General features: G+C 39.3%; 1 protein-coding gene across 1 annotated transcript in view; it reads right to left on the bottom strand.

Annotated features, from left to right (window-relative positions):
* itfg1 (integrin alpha FG-GAP repeat containing 1) overlaps positions 1–26710 on the bottom strand; it is a 165002-nt gene that overhangs the window by 105051 nt on the left and 33241 nt on the right. The window contains exons 8-9 of the mRNA XM_084927789.1: positions 16699–16780; positions 4820–4920 (exon numbers count right to left, since the gene is read on the bottom strand). Coding sequence (XP_084783915.1) covers positions 4820–4920; positions 16699–16780 — 183 coding nt within the window. The remainder of the gene's footprint in view (positions 1–4819; positions 4921–16698; positions 16781–26710) is intronic.

Here is a 26710-nt window from a genome sequence, read left to right as displayed (position 1 = left end):
ACGGTTTCTTTCAATATGGTAAACTAAATGCCTGGAGCTGCTGCAGAGGTAGAGACAGAGCTGTGGTGGAGACTGCAGGAAGGAACACAAAAACTGCTGTTTGGAGATGAACCGTTGATACACACTAGTTTTACTCAGTGGGTTTCATCCCATCTCCTCTTTGCCAGTGTACATATCACTCATTTTCTCCATCATTATCGCCCCTCCCGTGTCTCACTAAATGGGCTGTTTCCCCTCAAGGTGACAATAACAGGACAACAAAAAGCTCTCTTTTACACTTTCTCTTTTTCTTTCAGCTCGCTTTTCTTTACTTTACCTTTCCCACATCACCACAAAACCAACTCTTTTCTTTGATTTCCTTCTATGTTAATCCCTCCTTTAACGTTTTACGAATCCTTTTCCTCATTTCTAAACTTTTCTTCCTTCATCTCTTCAACCATTTTCCCAGGAGAGGCATCTGCTGACTGTGTGCTTAAAATGGCTGGGAAGCCACTCTAAAGGAGCAACCAGCCACACACATAATGTAGGATCAGGCATAATTATAGCTGGCAGAGTATTTGCACAGCAAATAATGATGAACTGATAAAAATCAACAGAGTCATGTAGATAAAAATACAAAATGTGTGTTGGCCTCTGTTAAAATAGGATATTATGTAGACTGCACATTACTACAGTTCCTTGAAAGCATACAGTTGCAAAAGTTTGGGCACCCATGGGCAAATTCTATATTTACTTAATCTGGAAAGTGAAAAGGATCAAGTACAACCCCTGAAGTGAATGCATATTAAATATCAAGGTTTTCTTCATATGTTAATGCACTTTTCCTTTGTACTAGATTATTTTTTTTAAACAAATGGTAACTATTAATACCCGTCTGCAGTACTTATGCCCAAAGTGATTTGAAAATGTTGTCTAGATTGCACATTATTATTGTGCAGTAAAACAGTGCGATCATAGCAAGGTATTGCTTTCCTGTTTTGCTGTCCTTTCACATCTTGTTTTGACTTCAGCAGCTCCCCTTAACTACCATTTTATTTTGACATGGCATAATTCTGAATTTCAAGTATCTTTTTATAGTCTTCCAATGCAATGTTGGCTTTGTAGGCATCAGATACCCTTGAGATACAGTTACTTCGTGTTCCAGCTGTGACATACTGCCATAGAAGTGCACGGCAACTCTAAACAATGCTTGTGATTCCATGGAGTTCGCCACAGACTTTCAGAAGGATCCCAGAAACAGCTCCTCTGTGCTATGACAAAACCTATCTACCCAATCTATTTTTGAGCAGAGTAAGACAGCAGGAAGTCAGTAACATAAGTTTCATAGAGCATCCAGTCGATCTTCAAAATAAAACACCCTGGGCAGGTCCTGATGGTAATAAGCAAAAAGCAGAAAAAGGGTTTGCTACACAAGACTTGTTGTGGTTGGTGGTTGTGGTTGTGTTTCATAGAGATGTCCGAGTTGCTTACTGGTGATACCAGGAGAGTTCTGATGTTAGTTAAATCAGCAGCCTTTTATACAGTTTTGGAATATTAATTATATTGATGTTTCAGGAAAGACTCGTTTTACAATCTGCTTACTGTAGGGATTGTATTTGTTTCTTTCGCCTTTAAAACTCAACAAAAAATGTAATTTCTCAGTGTTAATTAAACGTTTACTTATATGTATGAAAACTTAAAGATATACTCGTTTTCCTGTCACTCCACTAAACCACTGCCACTCAAAGGAAGAATCCTTTGTCTGTCTCTTTTTTGACAGTGATTACTGTCTCTCAAGCAAATAGCAACACAGAGAACAACATGTGTTCACTTCATCCATCAGTGCAGATAAGTCCTTCTCACGCTACCTTCCCTCCTCTTTCTTCAACATTCCTTCTTTCACTTCCTCCTTCAATCTTTTTTTCCCCCCCTTGTGGCTGACAGGCAAACAAAAGATGTCCATGTCCACAGGGAATGTGCATCAGTGTGTACCTGCATGTGTGTCTTTTGTGTGCGCATGTGTTTGTGGGGGTGGACACGCAAATAAGCCTGTAATATTTCTATTTTGGACTGGAAATGAAAGTGGAAGCTTGTTCTCTGGTGGCAGAGGAAGGAAGAAAAAGGAGTGAGGCCTCATGCCAAATGGTAGGATGCAACTGAAAAGAATAATTCAAGATGGTACGTAGGTGGTGTTGTGTGTTCATATGAGTGCAAAAACATGTCTGTGCACATATAATAATTTCTGCATGGGTACATTTAATTGGATGGGACAGCATGTTTATGTGCATATCTTTTACTTCGATCTTGTATGGCTCCATAAACACAGTGACATGCAGTCCTTATGTCTTTCTAAGCAAGAGAGCCTCCTGCAGAGAGCCATGTGGGTAATGCATTCCTGAAATAGACTACCATTGTACGGGTAAACACTGCTCTACTTTGCAGCGGAGTGATTGGTGAGGTGAACTTCACTCAGCGTTGCTCATATGTAAAAACACTTCAAATAATCTTCTTAAAAGCAACCGCTTTGGGTTATTACCTTAAGTAGTGTTACACAGATATTCAAGATGTCAGGGGGGGTTAGAGTGAATTTTTGTTTCACTCTAGATGACAATTAAGTGATTATCTAACAGTTACATTTTTAACTAATTAACTAATTGGTTGATTGAGTAATATTTTCCAGTTAAATGGTATCAGAAATATAAATCACTTTAAAACTACAGAGTACTATTTTTTTTAATGTTATGCATTCAACAAAGTTAATGCTTATTTTCTCTAGCTTAATAAATTACTTTTGATTTTCTTTAAATTTCACTTGAGGTCATATACAATATTTGCAAATGTTTTGGGCACCTCATAAATATATTTTTTCTGCCCCCCAATTCATTTTGGAACAATTATTTTTTTAATGACATCAAAATTGTACTCATGAAAGACCAGCTGCAAGAACAAATTGAAAGAAAAGTGTCTAAATCCACAGAAGAAAGGTGGTAGGCTATCCGGCATGTGCTGGCTGGGCAATAAAATCTTAAAATTGCAATAATTATATTTCTGGTGATATATAAAAAAAAAACAAAAAAAGTAGTTTAACATTTTTAGGACTAAGTAAATTAGCGCCTTTAATCATCCCACTTTTTTATGTGTTATCAGTGAGCAGCAGTCACTGATAACACACAAAAGATTATCTATCAAAACAAGGGATCAGCAGCATTATATTGGATTAGCATTAACCCAGAATTATATCCAGTTAAATGTGAGCACCATAGTAGCCTAGGAAATTTTAACCTCCTAGGACCTGGCGTCCACATATGTGGACATCACATTTTGGGTTATTTAGACTAAAATACTCAATTTTGCTCTACATTGGCCTGATATCCACTTACGAGGACATTATACTGCTTCTGTTCTATCAAACTTTTAAACAAATATCCTCATATGTGGCTCTTATTTTTCTTAAAAATAAGGTTTAAAAAAATCTGGTAATTCTTTGTTTTTACATTCATCGGGCCCCAATATGCCCAAATATCAAAGAGAAATTAAAAATGCATGTCGTGAAAGAGTTCGGGTCTTAGGAGGTTAAGTACCATAAGTGCTCAACACTTACCAATACCAATCACTAAAGAAAATTCACCCAGTAAAGCTGCAGAATATTGTGGCATAATAAAACTGAAAAATATATTTTTATCCCAGGATGTTACCTAGGATCGACCTTTCTAACCTGCCCCAAGGACTCTAACTAGGAGTTCTCCAGTGATGCTTGGTTGAGTCCTGTTTACTCTTGGGCTGCACACTAGCAGCTGCTAGCAACTCCTTCGCATGTGCTACCATAGCCTGGTTATGCTCGGTGTGTTTTCGCCTTAAGTGGAAAACAAGTTTGTTGTTTCCACCTGTAGTGGGAACATCTTTCTTGCACATTTTGCAAAGTATTGTGCTTTGTTGGAGGTTGTTGAAGTAACTCGCTTTTCAGGTACTAAGTAGTCATTGAAGACTTCTTGCAGCTCTTGATCTTAGACTTGCCTGTGCTAGTCTCGTTGCTTGCACTTAGGGATGTAAATGCATGGCAAAATATTGCTATATGACATTTTTATATCTGGTATTATCATGGGCAACATGATATAGCACAATTATACAATGAGAAACCTCGTAACCAACCCTTTAAAGTACCCTAAGAAGCCTGTGCATAAATTTACTTTGGAGAGTTGGTGCCATTGTAAAGGACAGACAGTCTGTAAAAATATACATATTACTGCATTACTGCAAGTATTGTGTCATACCATCTTCACTGTATTATCACATTTCCTGAAAAGACACTGTTCAAACATTCTGTAAAGGTAGTTGTTGTATATCTGTCACTTTTTAAATGTCTCTCTAAAAGGTTGTTCCATACATCTTTAAGTAATCATCTAAGTTGTTGTTATGGCTAAATGTTTTGTCAGATCTCCACGTCTGAATAGTAAGTGTCTTTGTCTGCTTGCATTTACATTTTCAGTGTGAAATGAGAGTGAGGAAAAAGATACCAAACAAGATATGCTGCAGTTTAGAGTATACTAAAACACACAACAGGCAAAACTGTTTTTTGTTGAGCTACTCACTATACTAACAGTAAAAGTCATTTACATAGAAATGACAACAATCCTTTTCATCCACATGAGATCCAATTTATCTCTATTTTGGGAGTGTAATAAAATTCAAATTTAGAAAAGAGGACAGTCAAGCAAAGAAGTGAGGAAAACAAATGTAACAAACATTTGTTGTAACAAAGAATGAAGAGTTTAACAAGGATAAAATCAAACTAATAAATTTGAATCACTTCAAACGCATCAAAATATGGTCAGGTGCGTACCTTTGAGTCTCTTGAGCCTGACTTGGCTAGGTAGATGGTACTTCTTTGACAGCTTTTATCCAAACATGCAGGAAGGAGATGGTCCTGGTAGCCATCGCCATCTGCCAGAAACATACACAAAATGATAAATCACAGAGCAACAAATTCTGATTGAACACAGGGTTATTGTGATGCTTTACTTTCTAAAGCTGTGCTATTTTCATATTTTTTATTCCATTACAATGTCTCACTTTTTTTCTCATGTAGAAGATGGATCACAGGAGCACCTGCTTGTTTTTCACAAGCAAACACAAATCTAAGCAGCACTTGTCTCTTTGATGCCTTTTAACAATGTCAGTAGAGTTGAGCATCATTTTCTCAACTGATTTTCATTGCTATTAATTATTCTAATCATGATGCCATGCAGGGTTCTGATGTACAAACAAGGACAGAGCCTCCAAAATCTAAACAACAGCTTTTTAAAGCACAAAACACTTGAGTGCACCAGGTATGGCTTTGCCGCACAAACTAAGTTAAAATGGCCCAAAAAAACCCCTCATTAAACCATGCTGACTGAATCTTAAATGTTTCAACACATTTGCATCAGCAAGGATAGACAAAACTATGGGCACTAATAGAACTTCCTATAATGTTTTTGTTGCTTTTGTTATAAGTCGTCTGTCATTTGTTGAGTAACATGAGACTTTTACAGAAAAATCTGTTAGCAACAAATACTGAGAGGATTTCATTGACTGATGACACCGTGGCCATTATCAGCTGTGCTTTTAAATTTGATTCTTCATCAGCTCTCTCATTGATTCTTGATCAATTTACTATGTGAAAGAAAGTAGGCCAAAGCAGCTTTTTGGCGTCAATGAAAACAGCATAGAAGATGACTAGCAAAAAGCCTCCATATGACTCAGGTGTGAAATGACTCGAATAAGTTTGATTTCATTGCTGCTCAATGCGGCATCTGTCAAGGGAAATAGTAAGCTTGTATGTATTGAATTTTGATGAACTGGAAAATATCCTGTTCCTCAAATTCTAATATGAGTGAATTCGAGTTTGTAAAAAAAATGACACAGAATTGTGTTATTGTCCAGTTCCTTACAAATACTGAAGTAAAGTCACATTCCTTTGACTTGCACGAGTTTAGGACCTTTTCTCCTATTGCGGATATTTTGACTTGCCAAAGCACAGGGATCACAGGTGCGCTCAATAAAAATAATGAGCACTGAATTCCAATTGAGTATTAAATCTTCAGAGCCTTGCAATGATACAGGCATGCTTGCTGAATTATTAAGATGAGATTTAGTAAATTAAGTGAAGCCATCATCACCTTCGCTACTTACACCTGTGTTCTTCTTGTTGTAACAAGAAATCTTCCATAACTAAACAATTTACTTTGGCTCAAAAGCACACATCAAAACACTAAAAAGACACAAATAACAAAAGGTTTGAATATCAAGTAAATGGTTTGTTGCACAGCTTCTAACATTTTGCTGGGCCAGTTCATAAAAACACACCACTTGCTCTGTGTTCATGGGTTGGCATGTATTGACACCAGACATAAAGTGGTGAAACTGCTTCCAGGCTTCTCATTGCATGGTTTATCTGAATTTGTTTCAACAGGACAGAGCAACACTCCCAGACAGATGCTGTGCCATGTGGAAGGAGAAAACTGAATGACATTGATGATGAATGACAGTACAAAGCAGGGGAGGAGAAGAAGCTGAACATGTCTGTCAGGGGCAACTGAGCGAGTGGCAGAGATGGGGGGAAAGTGAGTCAGATAATTAGATGCACTACAAAACAGAACAAGTCTAAAGGTCATTAAAGCCAAGTTTTCTTTAAATAATGCACAAAATATCAAAACATTTCCTGCTGTGATGCAAACACACACTCAATTTCATTTATATAGCGCCAAACCACAACAGCAGTTGTATCAAAGTGCTTTAAATTGTGAATAGTAAAGGTAGATGTATTTATTTCTTATAATTTTTAATACTGGTGGCTGATAAAATTTCAACAAAATAAACATTAAAAAAGGTGGGGTTTTTTACACTTTTAAAATATAGCTTATTTCCAGATTTTATAGGCTTAAAATTGGCTTCTGAGTAGGCAATGATACATTTCTTTTCTTTTCTGTCTTATTTAAACTTTAATATTCATGAAATATTACAGTTTCAGACTACCAGAGGCTTAAGTATCATCATCTTTTGCAGCCTTGGTGAGAATGTTTGCTTATGTTTACTTCTCCCATCGCAGCCAGCACACTCAGGACTTTCTGTTGACGTAAGACCGTGGTACCATGTGACAGAGAGATACAGGAAATTATTCTTTAATGCATAATCCCAGTTCCATGCAGTCTCTGGAGAAGATGTGGAGTTGGAGAAGTGTAGGCATTTGAAAGACGGGCAGGTCCTATCACAAAGAATGAATTGTAGGAGGCCAGTATTTTGGGAACGTGACTGCTATTTGTTAATAAATGTCGGTATATGCTAGCCTTTACTGCATCCCCCAATGTTGTAGAACACAATTCCAGCAACTCTAGCTCAGTTAGCACACAACCAAGCAGAAGCTGCAAATATTGACATAAAAATACTATAATGTATTATTAGGTGGAAAGCAAAAACATGGTTTTAGGTGTGGGCAATGCTTCTGATTTATGTCATCACTGTGGGTGTAATGGACACAAAGTGAAATGCAGAAAATGAACGCATTTGGACATTTCTGCAGTGTGGGATGTCGAGAGGCTGTAGGGAAAGAAACAGGAAAAAAAGAGACTGTGAGAGAAAATGAGTGCAAATTTAGTCCTACAGAGGATGTCACTCGCCACTCTGCCTCTGATGCTTACTGTCAGCTCTGCTATACACACAAACACACCCCAACATTAGCTCCCTCTGTCCCACCTGCCCTCTCCTCATTGAATACCTTCTTTCATCTATCTACCCATCTGTCTCTTTTATTTATGTTATGCTCTCCTTCACCCGTCCCCTCTTGCCCTCCTCCTCTTCTAGCTCACATGATATTCCTTCCTCAGTCTTAAAAGTTTCTTTTCCTCAGTCTGTCTTTCCTCTTTATTCAACCTCATTCTCTCCCTCACTCTTCCCTCCCTCCCTCCCTCCCGCTTCTCATCTCCCGCTACCACTGATGATGCATGTTGTGATGTAGATTGGATGAGAGAGTCGCAGAGGGAGGAAACTGCAGGTATGGATTGAAATGGAGAAGGCAGTGAGGAGAGGGGAAGTCTGGAAAGGGTTGGTCAGAGAAGGAGGCGAAACAGAGCTAAATAGCTAGAGAGAAAGAGAAAAAGGAGAGGATATACAAAGACTGATGGTATCCACTGTGACCTGATAGGATTCATAGCACACACACAAAACAGCAGCAATAACTATGCAAATCATAATATGCATCTGCACAATAATTCAACAAGAGTCCTTGAGTCATTGTCCTGTGTGTATGTTTGGCAAGTATCTGCATGCTATGCTGTATATGCTAGGAGTCTATAGGAAAATGGCCCTAGGCTTCCTTGCTTTATGACCTCAACAAATTTTTGGGCTCAATCACTAGTCATAAAGCACAGGTGTCGAACTCCAGGCCTCAAGGGCCGGTGTCCTGCAGGTTTTAGATGTGTCCTTGATCAAACACAGCTGATTAAAATGTCTAAATGACCTCCCCAACATGTCTTGAAGTTCTCCAGATGCCTGGTAATGAACTAATCATTTGATTCAGGTGTGTTGACCCAGGGTAATATCTAAAACCTGCAGGACACCGGCCCTTGAGGCCTGGAGTTCGACACCTCTGTCATAAAGAATACAGAATTCAATTCCCTCATTAGGTTAGAAAGGTAGACGAACCAGAGTATATTAGATTAGGTATTGGGTGACTGGATAACAGCTTGTGACTAACAAGTTATCAGTCAATGAGAAGCAGTGTCAGTTTCAGTGTGATTCCCCCGCATTCATGATGAATAGCTTCAAAATCTAAGACACCGATAGCATAAGTGCCCAGCTTGAGGCATCAGGATTTCAGTCTTTGATCATGACACTGTAAGCACATGCACGCATCGTGATAAAACAGGGCCATATAAGATGAAAATTATATCTGACAGGTCTATAGAGATCTCCCAAACAAGATAAATGTAAACTGTGACTTATCTTTTCTTATTATTGTGTGATTCACTTTGACTGAGGGATAATCACGCTGTAAGCTTTGAAGCTATTGTTTTGATATTTTAGTTAACTGATGCCAAATGTTGCCAACTGGCATCTTGACTGACTAATACCAGTTCCTGTCTGCCATTTACCCATGGATCTATATACAATCATCATTAAACCCATTGAAAATAGTAAGGGAGAAAACAAAACAGAACAAAACACATCTTCAGGAGGTTCTTAAGCTACCTGTGTTTGTTTTATTATTATTTTAATAAATCAGCACTGCTACTTTTTACCTCATGACTCATGTAGTAAGTCTGTGTTATGTCTATTACTGTGGATATAAGGGGGGGAAACTAACTAAACTCTTATACAGAAAGCACATACACAACACTAAGAACATGTGCAACACAATCTAAAATTAATTCAAAAATTAAGTGCTAATTAGTGTGTAGATTGTTGTGGGTGAGTTCTTCTAATTGAGAGTGCCACTTTTTCATAATTACTGTGCAGCAGACACTGGAATAAGAAAGAGGAACTCTTGGGCTTCTACCTTCAATGAAGGACACTTTTGTGAGATATACTTTGTAATTTGCATCAAATTGCATATTAAAATGTGCAAATGAATATCTGAACTTGGAAACCGTAAACCCAGGAGAATAAATCTTTTGCATTTGCATTGGAATATCTCTAAATGCAAGGGATGTCACTAAATGGTGCCTGATTAGGAGATTTTATTTTTCCAATTGCCAGATTTTCACTTCATTAACATGGTCTGGAGGGATGTCTTTCACATAAACATAGATGCATAATGTTAAGTAATATTGCTTATACAACCCACTCTGATCCTGACTAGCCCAGCAGCACTTCACTACCTCTGTTTTACAGGTATATCCACTTCTCCCGGAGTCTGAGACAAAAGGAAAGTGATGGAGAATGTGAGACTGAAAAAGCAAAGTGAGTGCGATGGCAGAGTAGACTGGCTGAAAACAAGACAAGACTGCCAGTAAAAGAAAGAAAAAACACACAGACACAAAAAGGGGGGGGGGGAACTGTGAAAGGTATGCAGTGGTTGAAGAGAGAATGAGGCAGAAAAGAGGGAGCAGGCCAGAGGTTGGATGTAGCACAATATAATAAGATGAGTGGAGAAGAAAATGCCTGGGGGGAGAGCGGAGAGAAATAGGCTGTTAACATACTGACTTACCTGCACGCACACACACACACACTTTGTTGAGCACACGCATGCACACACAGCATGATGACAGCTTTTCCAATTTTAAATATCACTTCCAAACACATTCCCGTCTCGCTGTCTGAAATATCTCCTATCCTAGTGAGCTGCTGGTCGCTGAGCCGCCTCCCTACATCCTACCTGCGCTGACGCGAGCTGACACACTCGGTTGTGGGACTTCGTTGTGCTTTACCTAATGATGAATTATGCATTGGCCGCTGTCACTTTGAAAAATGCAATTACCTCAGTGATAAGGCAGATGGGCCTGTTTTGTCTGGCATATGCTGTGCATCTATTAAGAGTGTACTGCTGGAAAATGAACTGCAAGCACACAAACATGGATGTGTGAACAGATTCCCGTACGCTTTCATGAACAATCGCATACACATGCACATAAACAAGTGCACGCACGCTTCAAGTTTAGCCAATGTATGCTGTCTGTGTATGCTGCTCAGACACTTGGATTCAAATTTTTCGCTCCTGTTTGGTATTTACAAGTGTGCATCATTTTGCCCGTGTGAGTTGAGTGGTTGAAGGCAGTGCCGTTTCTGATGGGACAAAGACGTATTATTTGGTTCCAGTTTCTTTCACTTTTAAATTACTGACACATGTATTTTCACAAGACTATTACTTAACCTTAAATCTCTGCCCACACCCAGAGGTGATGGTGTAGGCCAGAAAGGTTCCAGTCAATAAAGCGAAGATTTGTGACTTTTGAAAGTAAAAAAAATGTGTTCTGGTCAGAAGCCAAACTCTAAAGCAAGGGAAAGAACCTTAAGCACAAAGCTGAGTTTTGCTAGAGTGAGCTGAAGAAAATAAACTTTAAATCAAATTAAAAAGCCAAAATTGGGGCATTTCTAAAGAAATCTCAGACTCAGATTTTTTGGATGCATGTACTATAGATAAGGGAAAATGACTCGAATGTGCAAAGAGGGAAATTATGAGCCTTTTTATTTTTTTCCTTATGCATTTTCAGTCACAGCGGACACTTAACTTAACCCATCCTTTGGTGACGAGACACTAGAATAATTTGCCATTTGAGAACAGGTGACCACATGACAAAGATGCAGTAAAGCACGTACTCACCAGTAACAGAACTTTCCAGCCACCAAACACAGTGCAGTAATGATAAGAATCAATTGTCTTTTCATTTTTTTTTTATTACTGTTGCTATTGTTATGATAAAATATTTAATATTTTTAATAAAAAAAGAAATTTTAAGAAACAGAAAATGACAAAAACATGTAGAGAACAGACAGGACAGCAGACACAGATGTAAATCTATGGGGGGGAAAATCTGGTGGAAGACAGAAAACCAGAGGTAGAAGGGTAGAGTGAGAATTGACATTGTGATGTGTGATGGAAATAATTCCCACTCCAAATCACAGAGGGATGCAATGCTGCTCTATTTCATTCTCTCCTCTCTCCTATTGCTTTTATTATCCTCCCTGCCATCTTTCCTCCTCCCTCTGCAGATCATCTACCTTGGCTCTTTTTCTATATTTCACCCTTTTTTCCACCTCACTTCATACCACCTTTGAAATGTGCCATTTGCCCTCACTCTTTCCTTTTCCACTTTCTCATGCATTTAAGTTTATAAGGTAAATTCACAAGGTGCTCATTAATTAACCTAAGCGGAAGCTGGTCAGAGAGACTCACAGGAGGGCCGCACACAGAGAAACAAACGCTGCATAATGAGATTGACAAAGTGAGATTGGATGGCAGAAACAGACTGGATCAGGTACGTAGGAGGACAATTTCAGCAGGTAGATAAAGAAAAACCATTGGAGCACACACAAAAATGGAACTTACATGACTTTGGCAATTTGTATAAATAACAAAGATGAAGTAGAAGAGGATTTATGTCAATACTGTCATCACTCAAGCTGCATCTATTTGTAGAATTTACAGGTAAGAACTATGTTTTCTTCAAGCTGAAATAAATAAATTTTGGACATTTGGCACTAAAATATAATACGTCTTCTTTCAGGTTTGTGGTTATTTTTGTCAAACACAATCTCCTCTGAATTATACTGCGTTCACTCTCAGTGGCACAGAGCATCTCTCTTTGTATCAGTGTCTTTTGCATCTCAGAGCCCAGAGACAAAACCATAGGTTATAATGAGGAATGCCTTTTGAGCTAACATCACCTTATACAGCGTGACTGATGGAACCTGAACTAAATGTAACAATTTATCCAGTTATTTCTTTTAAACACCATTGCTTCATATATTGTAAAACTAATCATAACCACTAAAGTAAAGTGAACAGAGTAAAGTAATGCTTCTAAGAACACTCAACAAAATAACTAAACGGATTAAAAGACAGAAAAAGGGTGATAGCTGGTCTTCCACTAGTGTAACAATCTGTGACACCCAAAGCTGTTTAGATGAAGAACAGACGGCGACGTAAGAAAACAAGAGCAGAAAATTAGTAAGCCGTAGATAGGAGATACAGAGTAGATCAAGAGAAATAAAGAAAGACACTGACAGCTGAAGAGGGGCTAAGTGAAGCAAGACAAACCAGGACAATTTAAAAAAAATCCCTCTGTATTCTGAAGGCATCTTTTTGCCTGGAGTTGGCAGATTATTAGAAGCGTGACCCTTAAAGGCTTCTCTCCACCAGTTAACAAGAACAAAATGTGGAAGTGTGCATTTCCAAACTGAAGGAGAAATTATGATTTTTTTTTTAAAAAAAAAAGGAAAAAAAAAATATGTCAAGATAAGCTATTAAAAAAAATTCTGAGATAATAAATTCAACACGCGCACAGATTCCCTCAACACAAAGACACCCACATGCAGCCACAGCATATAGGTCATTTTCCCTTTGGCTCATACAATATTGGCAATTTTGGCGCAGGGAGTTTGTTCACTAAATATTTGATGGACACCCTTTTGCTGCAGTGAGATTAACACATTAATCTTGCCAATAAGGATGTGTTTATCAGTGTGAAGCCCTTCGTGCATGTGTTTGTGTTCATGTGCATGAGTACCGCACAAGCCCAAAAGTTAATTAAAAATGCATTGAACATTACACAGCTAATAGCAGAACATAACTCAAACTAAGTGATAAGGTTACATAGATTAAAAAAAAAAAGATAAACAGAAAAACAAAACTAAAGCTAAAAGCCAAAGAGCCACAAACTAAGAGATACTACATGCGTGAGATTTTAAATCTACTCTTTAGCATACTTGTAATTTAATTTTCATACAAATATCTATAGCGCTATCCTGCCAACTTACTTAATATTCACTGCCTGGCTCACAAAAGAGGGTGCATTTGATTGTTTTGAATAAATACAGCAGAAGAAATGTGTTGTCAGCATGAAGCAGCAGACATAAAATCCAAGGAAGAAGAGACCTTACATGAATGAGCACACTGCATCGTTTGCCCTGAAGACATCAAGTGGCCCCCATCTTGCAGCTCCTCAATTACGAGGGATGCGTTTGATTTCTTCCTCTCTTATGCATAACCTAACTCGCCTTTCTCAAAGACCACTACAGCAAGAAAGAATGTGATGATGGATGCGTAGTGATCTCTGAGAAGTGCAGTTCGAAAACATTACAGCGCCATGATTGGGAAAAAACACGAAGATGAAAAAGTCTGAACTGAAGCCAGAGTATGCTACGGGGATAGCATCTAACAATACAAGATGATTCTGATCAACATAATCTAATATAAAAGGGGAAAAAAGATTTAGTATAGGTGGTTCAGCATCTTCTCAGGATGCCTCCTGGGCATCTCCCTTTGGAGATTTTTTGGGTATGCCCAGTGGGGAGAGACCGCAGGCTAAACTCGCTGGAGAGATTATAATCCTCATCTGATCTGGGAATGCCTCAGGATCCCCCAGAAGGAGCTCGGAAAGTTGCTTGGGAGAACAATATCTGGACTACCATGCTTAGTCTGCTGCCACCATGACTTTGTGGAATCAGAAGGTTACGGATGGATGGAGAAAAACCAAACCCTACATATACATGAAAAAATACTATCTCTCTACTGCCTCTGACAAAACCCTCTTGAACTTTTGGCTGAAATTTCATAAAGTTCTGCAATGTATTTATTAGCTGGTCTCAGGTCATTTAGGTTATTCTATCCAAAATATCAATCAAGAATTCTTTTTTTGGGCACTCCTGTTATGCATCTTACAATAAAGAAACACAACCTTCTCTTAAAACTCTTACACTGAAATGAATTCATTTTTTTTTTAATCCAGTAAAACCAGCTTCCTGGTCATTTTTTTACTTTAATGGTTTACAATTTGCAGTAAAAATATGCAAGTTCAGCTATGGAATTTCTTGCAGAGGTTAAACCAGCAACATCTTCAACTGTGGCGTCAATTTTACATAAGCCACAAACCACTCTGTTCAAACAGATACTATGTCAACAGCGTCTTACAGTTCTTATATGCTTATCCTTTTCATTGCTAATGAAACTATCACAACTAATTATTTTTAGTGTGAGCAGTAAACTGGTCAGTTAGCCAATTTTCTGAAAACATTCTGCAACCATAGTAGTTTCATGGTAATTTAAGTTATTTTAACAAGTATAATAATGAGAATAATAATAACAAGAAGAAGAATCATAAAAAAAATGAACTACATGGCATCTGTCAAAAACAAAGTGACTTAGAGATGTAAGCAACAGAAAGAGAGAAAGAAAATAATTATTGCATTATATAAAGTAGTATAATCTCATATAAAAGTAAGCTCAATCCTGAAATACTCACTTGTAAAGTTAAAATAAAAATCAGTCCAGAGTCTTTTTTTTCCATAATGGAGTCCAGAGGATCAGTCTACCATGGTTTCAGTTCAAGAAATTATTAACAGAGTTGTGTAGGAGGATCTCCTGCTGCTTGCAGGTTCAAAATAGATTGGCACATTGGAGTGAGTGAGTTAGTGTTATTGGAGTCAAATCAAAATCAATTTGAGATTCATCCAAACAAAACTCCATGCTTCAAGAGAATCTGACATTGAGACAGAGTATATAATGAGCCAAGGACCGAAACACTTCACAAGTGTTAAATTACAGTTACTGGTGCTCAAATAATCCCACACTAATGTTAAGACTAAACAATGTTTAAGATGTTCAGTTCGATCAGATGTTTCTATATCAGTTTTGTAGTATTGCTTTCAAATGAGCCAGCTTGATAACTTTGACTCTTCTCTATTTGAGCAATCATTCACATACTGTAATACCCGGAGCGCAATACAGAGCGCACCTGATTAAAAGCCGCATGCTCTAATTTTAGAAAGAAAATCAATTTTGTACTTGTACAGGCTGCACCGGATTTTAAGCCGTATGTGTTTCACTTGTAATATGAGATATTTACACAGAAATATTACACGTGAGGATTTTTAACGTTTAATTTAATCCGTAAGGTAACATAAACACGGTAACATAAACATGGTAACATACAAAAATACATACTGCAAATGCTTTTTTTCCTCGAACAGTGCCTGTAACACGGCTACCTTTAAGTATACGTACTTATCAGTAACACACAAATTACGTTGCTTATGGTTTTTTTACGGAACAGTGCACAAACAACATTACAACGTCTCTTAACAACTGGTAAAAATATATACCCTATATATACTACTTATCAATTTTATTGGTGTACTGTTACCAGGCAAAATGTTTTTGGCCGCATGAAAAAAAAAATGCATTAGCCGCACGTCAGCCGCAGTGTTCACAGTGTGGGAAAAAAGTAGCGGCTTATGACCCGAAAACTACGGTGCTTTCCCTTTCATTTTACTTTGTACATCATCAGACTGTGAAATGAAACGGTTACTTACTTTTAAAAACAAGCACAAGAAGGCACCAAAAGACAATGCTGCCCTAACTGAGGTGACAGCACTGTCAAGATGACCAGCCAACTTTGTGGCATGCAGGCTGCAGCCTGGAGATTAGCGAGCCAGCAGAGATTTGCAGCGCATAAATGTAAAGCTCCTCTGAACAATGAATAGCGCTGGCTAAGATTGTTTGAAGGGATAAGATGTCCACAAAAATCTGGCTATGGGATTATGAGTGTGTATAATAGAGTTTTATATTGTAGTGTGTGCCTGCCACTGTGCATGGATGAGATTAGCCTGCCAGTTAAGGAATGAGCATATCTGGGTTGTAAGTATTTGGAAACAGACAGTGAAACTGTCAAACCTCAAAACACAACATAGTCCTGTTTGATAGCCTTTGAAGCATCAATGCAGAAAGAGCTTTCAGGACTTCAGGAGGAAAGGAATGGATGTAACAGACACACACCAGGACAAATTTCAGTACAATCCAGCCTCGTCCACACAGTGACTAAATGTTGGGAATTTTTATGCACCTTGACTGCACATATTGTCATTACACATTGTCTTCTTCGATTTTTGTTTTGCTCCATTTTGGCTCTTTTCATATGGCCCTGCTACTGAAAGTACATCCCAGTGCTAGGTTTCAAACCGATAACTGTCTCACATTTACACAAAAACATAGCAAACAAGCAAATGAAAAATCTTTATAATTCTCACCAAAGTCCACAAAGGAAGACTGCCCAATAATTGTGGTTTCGTTTGGCTTTGACATGACGTCAGTCTTGGTGAAGTTCCCGTCCTGATAGACAAATGGACAGAAAAAACATAAAGAACAACTCAAATGTTTAGTCAGAGATCCAGCAATAAAAGACAAATCCAGTTTACCCGTCGCGTGTACCATAACAAGCTGTAATGTTTCTGTAAAGCAAAAAGTAAAAAGCTTGCTCTTGTTCATGCACTCAATAAAATTCCAAAATATATGCATAACACTTATCAAGCAAAAACTTTGTTTTAATCTTATTAGAAATTTTTGATTTAAACAAAACACCATGACTTTGTGGAATCAGAAGGTCACGGATGCATGGAGAAAAACCAAACCCTACATATACATGAAAAAATAATATCTCTCTACTGCCTCTGACAAAACCCTCTTGAACTTTTGGCTGAAATTTCATAAAGTTCTGCAATGTATTTATTAGCTGGTCTCAGGTCGTGCAGGTTATTCTATCCAAAATATCAGTCAAGAATTCTTTTTTTTGGGCACTCCTGTTATGCATCTTACAATAAAGAAACACAACCTTCTCTTTAAACTCTTACACTGAAATGAATTCACTTTTTTTGAATCCAGTAAAACCAGCTTCCTGGTCATTTTAAGATAAAAACAAGATAAAAACATGATTGGTTTATAAATTCTTGAATTACAGGCCAAAATATGCTTCGTGGAATGACTGAAAATTTTAAATAGTCAGCATTCACAACCAGTGTTTTTGTAAGATTTTATTATTATTATTATTATTATTATTATTATTATTATTATTATTATTATTATTATTATTTATTTATGTATTTATTTTTAAATCATTGCATTTAGCAGAAAAGAAGACAAACCACATTCATGATGAGTTCAACTAATATACGGTAAAGCAACCGGCAATTGTATCCATTCTGGATTATTAAATATTTATGTATTACATTTTAATTTTAAATACTACAGCAAAATGCCACTTTTTATATTAATATTTCATCCGTTGAAGATAAGCCCCCCCCCCCCCCCCCCCCCAAGAGAGTAATTGTTCATTTTAATATGACACTGCACCTCATTGCATTTTACATTGCTGGTTTGTGGATTTAGAGAAAACAGTGGCTTTGAGAGTTCTGAAATTTATCAAACCTATTGGGTAAGTGGTGCCCTTTACATAGGGCAAGGAAAAAAGGCAAGGGTTTAAGTATATCAGTGGGGGGGGAAAGATTTGTATGTGTGGGTGCCTTTGCCTAAGAACATATGTGAGTCTGTGAGCCTGCCGATAACAACATTACTGATTTATGAGAAAGTGACAGAGTAAGAAAGATAGGAAGAGAAGGTGAGGGAGGTACATTAGTTGAGTCAGAGAACACAATCTATACATTATTATATATAAGTATATAATGTGTGGGTGTGTATATGTGTGGTCAAATATTGTTCTATGCACAAGCCAATAATTGTTGAAATGAATAAACTATGACATGAGGGGTGTGTTATACATGTATAAATTATTGTGTTTTACTAAAGCTGAGCGATAATAGACTCAATAACAATGAGAGGACAAAGGAATCAGACAAATGGCAAACCACAAATTAGCAACTGCACAACAGTAATTTAATAGTTATAATGATGTGAAAACTATTATAACAAGATGACTAGAATCAAAATATAAATTTCACTTAATGGTGCTGGGCATGAGATGTAGCAAAACAAGTGGGTAAACTATCAAGACAAAGCTACGGTGAAGGAAACCAAAGGTTAATGCAACACTATCACTGCAAATTATTAACTATAAACTCCAAAATGGCATTTAAATAAAACTGTGTAACAACACTTGCAGCACGTTTTCTACCTACATTGCAATCCAGTACACTCTGTATGATATTGATTTCTATGTAGACGGAAATTCCACAACACCACAAGATTGCTTGAATATTTCACGCAGACGGAAGCGCTGGTTTGGACAAAATCTTTTCCAAAGAAAACTCATGGCTGTGAAATATTTAAGGCTTTCTAATTAGAACGCACAGACGGACATAAAATTACTGTACTCTTTTCTACTGTCAGCTGTTTGCAGAATGGTCATAAAGTAGCATTAACTGATTAAATTCCAGTTCCAAGCATATTTGGCAAGAACACTAGCAGTGCCTATTCAAAAGTTACTGTGGTGCAAAGTGAAAGTGGTGTAATTGAACTTCCAGGGTGTAATCTGACAATCCCAGCTGTATTGAAAATGGTCCAGGAATGCAGGAGAAGATTACCTTGAAGTGGATTTTGAGCAAATTTACATTATTTTTTCCTCCTAAAGTTTTCGGCTGTTTTGGTTAAACCCAATATATGCAAATGGAAAAACAAATCTGATTTTTTTAAGTGGAATCTACTGCCAAGAGAGCCGAGATCAAGTTGGCCAGTTAAAAAAATAACAAGAAAGATATCAATGGGAAAGGTGAAAAATAATCAGATCCTCGAAATGATTATTGCCCAAAGCCTCCTGGAAAAGCCAAGACAAAGATCCCAGTGTACGATCTCCTGGTCTGTTTTAACAGTCGGAATTCTACATCAGCAGCTGCAGACAACACAAGCAGCCAGAAAGCTGCACTCCAGGGAAAAGCATCCGTCTACTGACAGCATCATCGCTGCCAGGCTCATCCCAAGGTTTGTTAGTTTTCTGGCATAGTCTGACTGCCCCTCCATCCATTTTCAGGCAGCTTAGGCCCTGAATAACATCGCCATAAATACCGTGGACCAGACAGCTGCTGCAAAGCAAGCCTTCATAAGCCCGGTGAATTCACCACATCTGAAAATTTATATCATGATATTTGTGCCCTGGTAACAGCAAAGGTAATGGATCCAGCTATGAGTATAATGGGGGACTCGAAAATTGCTCTACGTGTAAAAGTAGATAGGTTTGGGAAAGAGGAAAGTCATGACTCAGACTCAGTGAGTTCTTTATTTATTTTTTTATTGCTGGACTATAAAACACCTTTCTTCTGTTATACTCAAGTGTCCCAGAAAGCCATGACATTGTGACAGTGTGCCAGAATGAACAATAGGTCCCTGAAAGTGAGGCAGTTAGATGAAACTAATTAATCATTAACTTCCTAATTTTCTCCTGACACATGTAAGAAGACTTTTTGTGAGAAGACAACCTATTTAATTGTGGTGATACAGTTCAGTTTGTGCAGGTCCTGGAGAGATAGAGTAGGCAGTGCTAAAAAAGTATTTTTTCTTCCTGAGAGAGGGCATTTCTGAAATGCCAAAGACTGTTTTTTATCTCGAGGAATTGTCATGGATTTAATGCTTCCAGAAAAGTATGATAGAAAGTACCTACTTGATCAACTTAATGGCAGCTTCATAGCCATGGTCCCCCACTCCACTCTGAGACATTAAGATTAGGAGACTAATGAGTAGTGCTGCCAACATGATTGCTTAGTAAGACTTATGACTGTTCAGTCTGAAGTTCCCTTTAGGTAGTTAGTACTTCAATATTTTGACATCTAAATGGGGCTTTTGCATGACTTGATTGCGTCATAAAGAAGTGGAACATAACAGTCTAACAGAGTTGGCTAGTTGAGCCCTAAAGGTCCAACTCAAATTCCAATTATCGGTTTCATTTTTACTGGGTAAAGAAAACACTTAGTTTTGAGTTAATAACCTCAGTAGTTAGATAACATATACTAATATTTGTCTTTTAAAACAAAAATATAAAAACTTATAAAATTAATAATTACTTCAGGAAGTTTTTGTTTTTGCATTTAAATATATACACGTCTTGCCAGATTTGCTTTTAAAGCAAACTGAAAGATTATTTCTTGAAGCAATGTGGGATTCATTTGTTTGGTTTTCTCCCTTTGCTAATCATGCAATTCTTAAATACTGCTGACTGCAAGTGAAACCCTAAAAATGATAATGTTATTGCAATATTTATTTCCAGTAGGGTTACAGAGCCTTCAAGTCAACACTTACTCACCCAAGGCTGCAATGAAAAACCTGTAGGTATGTTGTTCTGTGCTATTTTAGGGTATTTTGGTACCATAAGCCTTCAGTAAAAGGCCAATATTAGATTCAACTTAAATTATTTACGATACATAAATTGTGCACTGAAAGGTTAATTCTTTGCATCATGTTTGATGTTTTCAGTCCTGACAAGGCACAAATGTAGAGGTACTTAGCCTGGTGATTTAAATGCACCAAGAGGTACTTTGGCAAAAAGGTTTAAACTATCACTAACAGTAGAAAGTGCAGATTCATGCGTTTCCCAAACCTATTTGTTTCACTTTGGAAAGAATTACTACTTTTGTAACTACTGTGTACTGACTGTACAAACAAATCTTCCAGGGAAAGACAGCAAAGCACAAGTGCACTTTGAAGTGTTTTTCTATGATTTACAAGAAGTTACAGTGAACAAAAACTTTTTTTTTGTCATGCTGACATTTGAAAATGTACAAAGTAATTGATATTTAAACTCATTCAACTTGAATAGTCTGTCAATTTGCTTACAAAATTACAATCAATCCACAATTAGGAATGTGGAAGTGGTCCGTTAACTCTCTAGGCATTGACATGAAACATTTTATAGTGTGACTGACTAGTATTGATTTTGCATTTGTGTGTGTAAACTGACTGATTTGTGAAGATAAAAGGATTAATTTTTGTTATTGTTCCTTATTTCTGTTGACATCACCTTCAACATGTTTCTGTCACTCACACCCACTCATAGGCAAACAGCACAATCACATATGCCCAGCTACTGCACTAAGAGATGCTGTGCTATGCAAAAAAACAAAAAACAAAAAAGAAAATAACAGAAGGGAACAGGGACCAAGTCTATCTTAGAAAACTAAGGGAGATGGGTCAATGTGTCTAAAAACACCACTTAACCAGTATTGTGTATAAGTAACTCAAATGCTAATGGAAAAGATGTGTATGCATGAAGTGTTACTGTGCTGGTGCTTTTTGAGCTAAAAACAAGGGAGGCCTGGATCAGCTTGTGCAAGGTATCATCAAGTTCCAAAATTCCAGCAACTAGTGATGCAGGAATCCAGATTTATACAGCTCTTTTACAATACTTTTTTTTTTTTTTTTTTTGTGTCCCGTTTGGATCTTTAGCCATCAGAATTGTTGTCTTAAGGCCAAGAAAGATGCCAAGCGGATTTATTTTACCAAGTGGATCATCATGGCCTTGCCATATTGGTCCATTTGATTGACCTTTATTATAATTATGTATTTATTTTATTTTCGGTTGCTACAAACGGGACAGACATGACTGGGGGATAGGACGGGGAGAAAGAATGAAAGAAAGAGAGGGAGAGAAAGAAAACCAGAGGGGAGAAGAGACGGTGAGAAAGGGGGGAAGAAAGAAAGAAAAACAAACAAAACACCTGGATCACCTGAATGGAGAAAAAAAAAAAAACAGAAGAGAAAGCAAACAAAAAAAGAGCAACATAATAAAAACAGCACCATCACAATAAACTAGCTAGCAGTAGATAACAGTAGCAGTAGATAACAGTAGATACTATTAAACGATATTGTGCAGCACGCAAGATAGACAGCGCACAATGTGCTTTGAGGCAGCAGCCAAGAAAGGTGTAGTCTGCGTCTGTGAACACCCGTGTGTACACCTGTGTGCATACCTGTGTGGATCAGCATGCTTGTATTCCAAAGGTGTAACGATCTGCTAGGGAGTGTGGGGAGCAATAGCCCCGTCCCCCAGGGCATGAAGCAGGTATGGAGGAGATCCAGGCCCCAGATATCCAGAGGCCCCAGAGTACGAGGACCCGAGGAGGACCACCAAAAGGGGGGGAACCGTGCCACCCTCCTGGGAAGAGCTGAGTAGAGCCCCAAACGAGAGGTCACCCAGCAGCTACGGAGCAGAGGCCAGAGGCGGTTGCAGTGGCGTGCCCGCGGGCTCTGCCGGCAGCCAGCTGTGCCAGAGAGGACCGAGCTTCAGGCCCAGAGGCCAGAGGCCTGAGGGCACCCCATCCCCCGGAAGGGGCCCAGCCGGGCCAAAGGCGTCAGGTCCCACCAATCGGCCACCAGGAGTGAGCCGGTACATACATGAGCGCCCGGCCCCAGTCGACAAGGACCACCAACACACCAACGTCTGAGGGCATCAGCCACCGGCAGGGAGTGTGGTGAGGGGAGATAGGCCTCCGTACTTTGGAGGGCCTGAGATGTACCCAGAGAGGTTGAGTCTAAGACCCAACCTGACATATAGACACAGACAAACAGGCGCACGCGGACACAAACGTGCATTCCCACCCCATATGCACAACCAAATACTCGGCACTCCCCCAACGTGTAGACAGACACAAATAGACACTACACAGACAGTCACACTCCCTAAACATACTCTATATCCCAGGTCCAGGTCTCTTTTACAATACTGATACAGAGTATGAATCCAATTAGGGCTGGGCCATATTATACCGTTCACGGTAATACCGGTACAATGTTAGGCAACGATAAGAAAATGAAATATCGCAATAATATATGGGTAAAACGCGCATGCGCAGTGCCTGTTTTCATACGCACATGGCCAAAAAAGCATGGCGGTAACGGAGAATGAGAAGGGAGAAAGCGGATCGTTGAGTGAAACGCATGACCAGAATTGGTTTGTAAAAATGGTGCCACTTCAGTGATGTGGAACTGGTTTGGTGTTTGTCTGTCAGATACCCACCAAAGCACTTTTTTTTTTATAGAACATGCAAGCGGGCCGCTCGTGAATCTGGGAGTAATCTGGGTCCTAAACTCTGTCTGTTTAACATCCAGGCATCCATGAAAACAGAATTTATTACATTTAACAGAGTTAGAAGCTAGCAGGAAGTTAGGTAACTAGCAGAACTAGCGAGCTAAGCGTGATATAGCATGTTCTGACTGAGAGATTTCTGAAAAAATTCAAACGTACAGCTCTGCTATCACTTCCAACATAAATGAAGACAGGAAACTAAACAGCAGTGACGTTTGTAAGGTTACTGAAGTTGGGCTAGGTCAGGGGTCTGCAACCGTTAAGACCCAAAGAGCCATTTGGACCTGGTTTCCACACAAAAGAAAACACTGGGAGCCGCAAATACTTTTTGACATCTAAAATTAAGATAATACTGTATATATAGTTTTTTTGACCTATATGCTTTATGTGAACAACTAAGGTGTGTTGCTTATGAAATCCATGAAGTGCTACATTTTATTTATGTAATTAACACATTTTGAACTCTTAAAGAAATATAACAAAAGGAAAGACACCCAGCTGAACTAAAATGATCCATGTAGCAAACAAAAACTGTTGTGAGCCACCAGCTTATATCGCCTTTGGGCTTTTGGAGCCTTGACCTGACTTTTAAAAAAATAATTGGAAAAAAGCACTATGCTGCTGAAAAATGAAAAATAGATATTTGCAAAATTCTGCCTAAATATGTATTTTACCAGGTTAAGGTATGTGGCGGGGTGTGGTCTGCAGAGCCGCTGCAGGGGAGGCAGACGCACCTGAGCGGCACCCGCAATCACGCCTCGCCGCCTTAACGTCTGTGCCATCTATGCTGTTGTGTTGTTGGTGGTATATGTCGGGCTGTGATTCAGCTCACAGCCCGTGTGAAAAGGGGTCAATAAAGAGATGCTAAAAAGCATGTTCATGGAAACATCGTCAGGTCTGCCGTGGTATGTTTACAATGGGACTTCTGCTCCTGAACCTCTGCGCACAGCGTCTGCAAATCGGGGCTGTACGAAGTCACTTTCATCTTTACGCAGGACTGTAAGCTGTCATCTGTGAGGCGTGAGCGGTGTTTGTTTTTAACGTAGTTCACGGTGGAGAATAGCTGCTGACATAATGTGGATCCGAAGATCCATAATTGGCCTACTTGGGGTTGAAAGTCTCGATAAATTCCACGATTGTGACGCTTATTTTGAGCGATGAAAAAATAATAAAATATAATTTTATTTTTATATTTCAATATCACAATAATCAGAATCAGAATACTTTATTAATCCCTGGGGGAAATTATTTTTTTGTTACAGTGCTCCATTATAAACCAACATTAAGACAAGACAGACAATACGCTAACTAAGAATAGTACAATATATACATATATATACATACATAAGTCACTCATAAATAAATAGCTGGAAAAGAAACATGTGTAGTTGTAGCTGTAACCAGTGTGTTAAGTGGATGCGTTGTACAGGGAGATGGCCACAGGCAGGAAAGATTTCCTGTGTCGTTCAGTGGTGCTTTTCGGTAATCTCAGTCTCTCACTGAACGTGCTCCTGTGACTGACCAGCATGTCATGGAGTGGGTGGGAGGTGTTATCCAACATTGTCTTTATCTTGGACAGCATCCGCCTCTCCGACACCACCTTGAGGGAGTCCAGCTCCATCCCCACAACATTACTGGCCTTACGGATTAGTTTATTAAGTCTGTTGGCATCTGCGACCCTCAGCCTGCTCCCCCAGCATGCAACAGCATAGAGGATCGCACTGGCCACAACAGACTCATAGAAAATCCTGAGCATTTTCTGGCAGATGTTGAAGGACCTCAGTCGCCTCAAAAAATAGAGACGACTCTGGCCCTTCCTGTAAAGTGCTGTGGTGTTTTTAGCCCAGTCCAGTTTATTGTCAATGTGTACTCCAAGGTATTTATAGTCCTCCACAATGTCAACACTGACCCCCTGGATTGAAACAGGGGTCAAGTGTTTCCTGGTCTTCCTGAAGTCCACGATCAGTTCCTTGGTCTTTGCCACGTTGAGCTGCAGATGATTCTGCTCACACCACGTGACAAAGGAGTCGACCACAGCCCGGTACTCTGTCTCATCATCCCTGCTGATGCATCCAACCACCGCAGAGTCATCAGAAAACTTCTGAAGATGGCAGGTCTCTGTGCAGTGGCTGAAGTCTGTGGTGTAGAGGGTGAAGAGGAAGGGGGAGAGGACAGTCCCCTGTGGTGCCCCTGTGTTGCTGATCACCTTGTCAGACACACACTGTGGGAGACGTACATATTGTGGTCTTCCTGTCAGGTAATCAACAATCCAGGACACCAGAGAAGCATCCACCTGCATCGCTGCTAACTTATCACCCAGGAGGGTCGGCCTGATGGTATTGAAAGCACTAGAAAAGTCAAAAAACATGACCCTCACAGTGCTCGCCGGCTGGTCCAGATGGGTGTAGACACGATTGAGCAGGTAGATGATGGCGTCCTCAGTTCCAAGACGAGGCTGATAAGCGAACTGAAGGGGATCCAGGTGTGGTCTTACTATGGGTCGCAGCTGGTCCAGGATGAGCCTTTCCAGGGTCTTCATGATGTGGGAGGTCAGTGCCACGGGCCTGTAATCCTGGGGGCCACTGGGACGTGGCGTCTTTGGTACAGGGACGAGGCATGATGTCTTCCACATCACTGGTACCCTCTGCAGACTCAGACTCAGCATAAACAGTTTATGAAAGACTCCACACAGCTGGGGGGCACAGGTCTTGAGGACGAGGGGACTCACTCCGTCTGGTCCAGCAGACTTGCCTGAGTGAAGTCTCCTCATTTGCATCTCAACCTGGTATTGAGTGAAGGTGATGGGTGGGGGAGGGGTGTCAGGAATCTCACAGGAGGCAACAGCGCCATGTGAAGAGAGAGGCTGGCACAGTGGTGTGGCTCTGGATTCCAGGCTGACTACAGGTGAGGTTGTGGGGGTGGGAGCAGACACTGTGGTGTCGAATCTATTGAAAAACAGATTCAACTCGTTAGCTCTATTCTCACCTCCCTCAGCTCCCCTGCTGTTGGTTGGCCTGAATCCAGTGATGGTCTTCATGCCCCTCCACACCTCTCTCATGCTGTTCTGCTGGAGTTTCCACTCCAGCTTCCTCCTGTAATTGTCCTTAGCCTCTCTGATCTTGTCCTTTAGTAACACCTGGACCTTCCTCACCTCCTCTTTATTGCCCCCTCTGAAAGCCCTCTTCTTGTTGTTGAGGAGGGCTTTGATGTCCTTAGTCACCCACGGCTTGTTATTTGGG

The sequence above is a fragment of the Perissodus microlepis genome, chromosome 1 (assembly GCF_051167445.1).
Source record: "Perissodus microlepis isolate ML-2025 ecotype Zambia chromosome 1, ASM5116744v1, whole genome shotgun sequence".
Classification (NCBI taxonomy): Eukaryota; Metazoa; Chordata; class Actinopteri; order Cichliformes; family Cichlidae; genus Perissodus; species Perissodus microlepis.
This window is presented reverse-complemented; position numbering and strand designations above follow the sequence as displayed.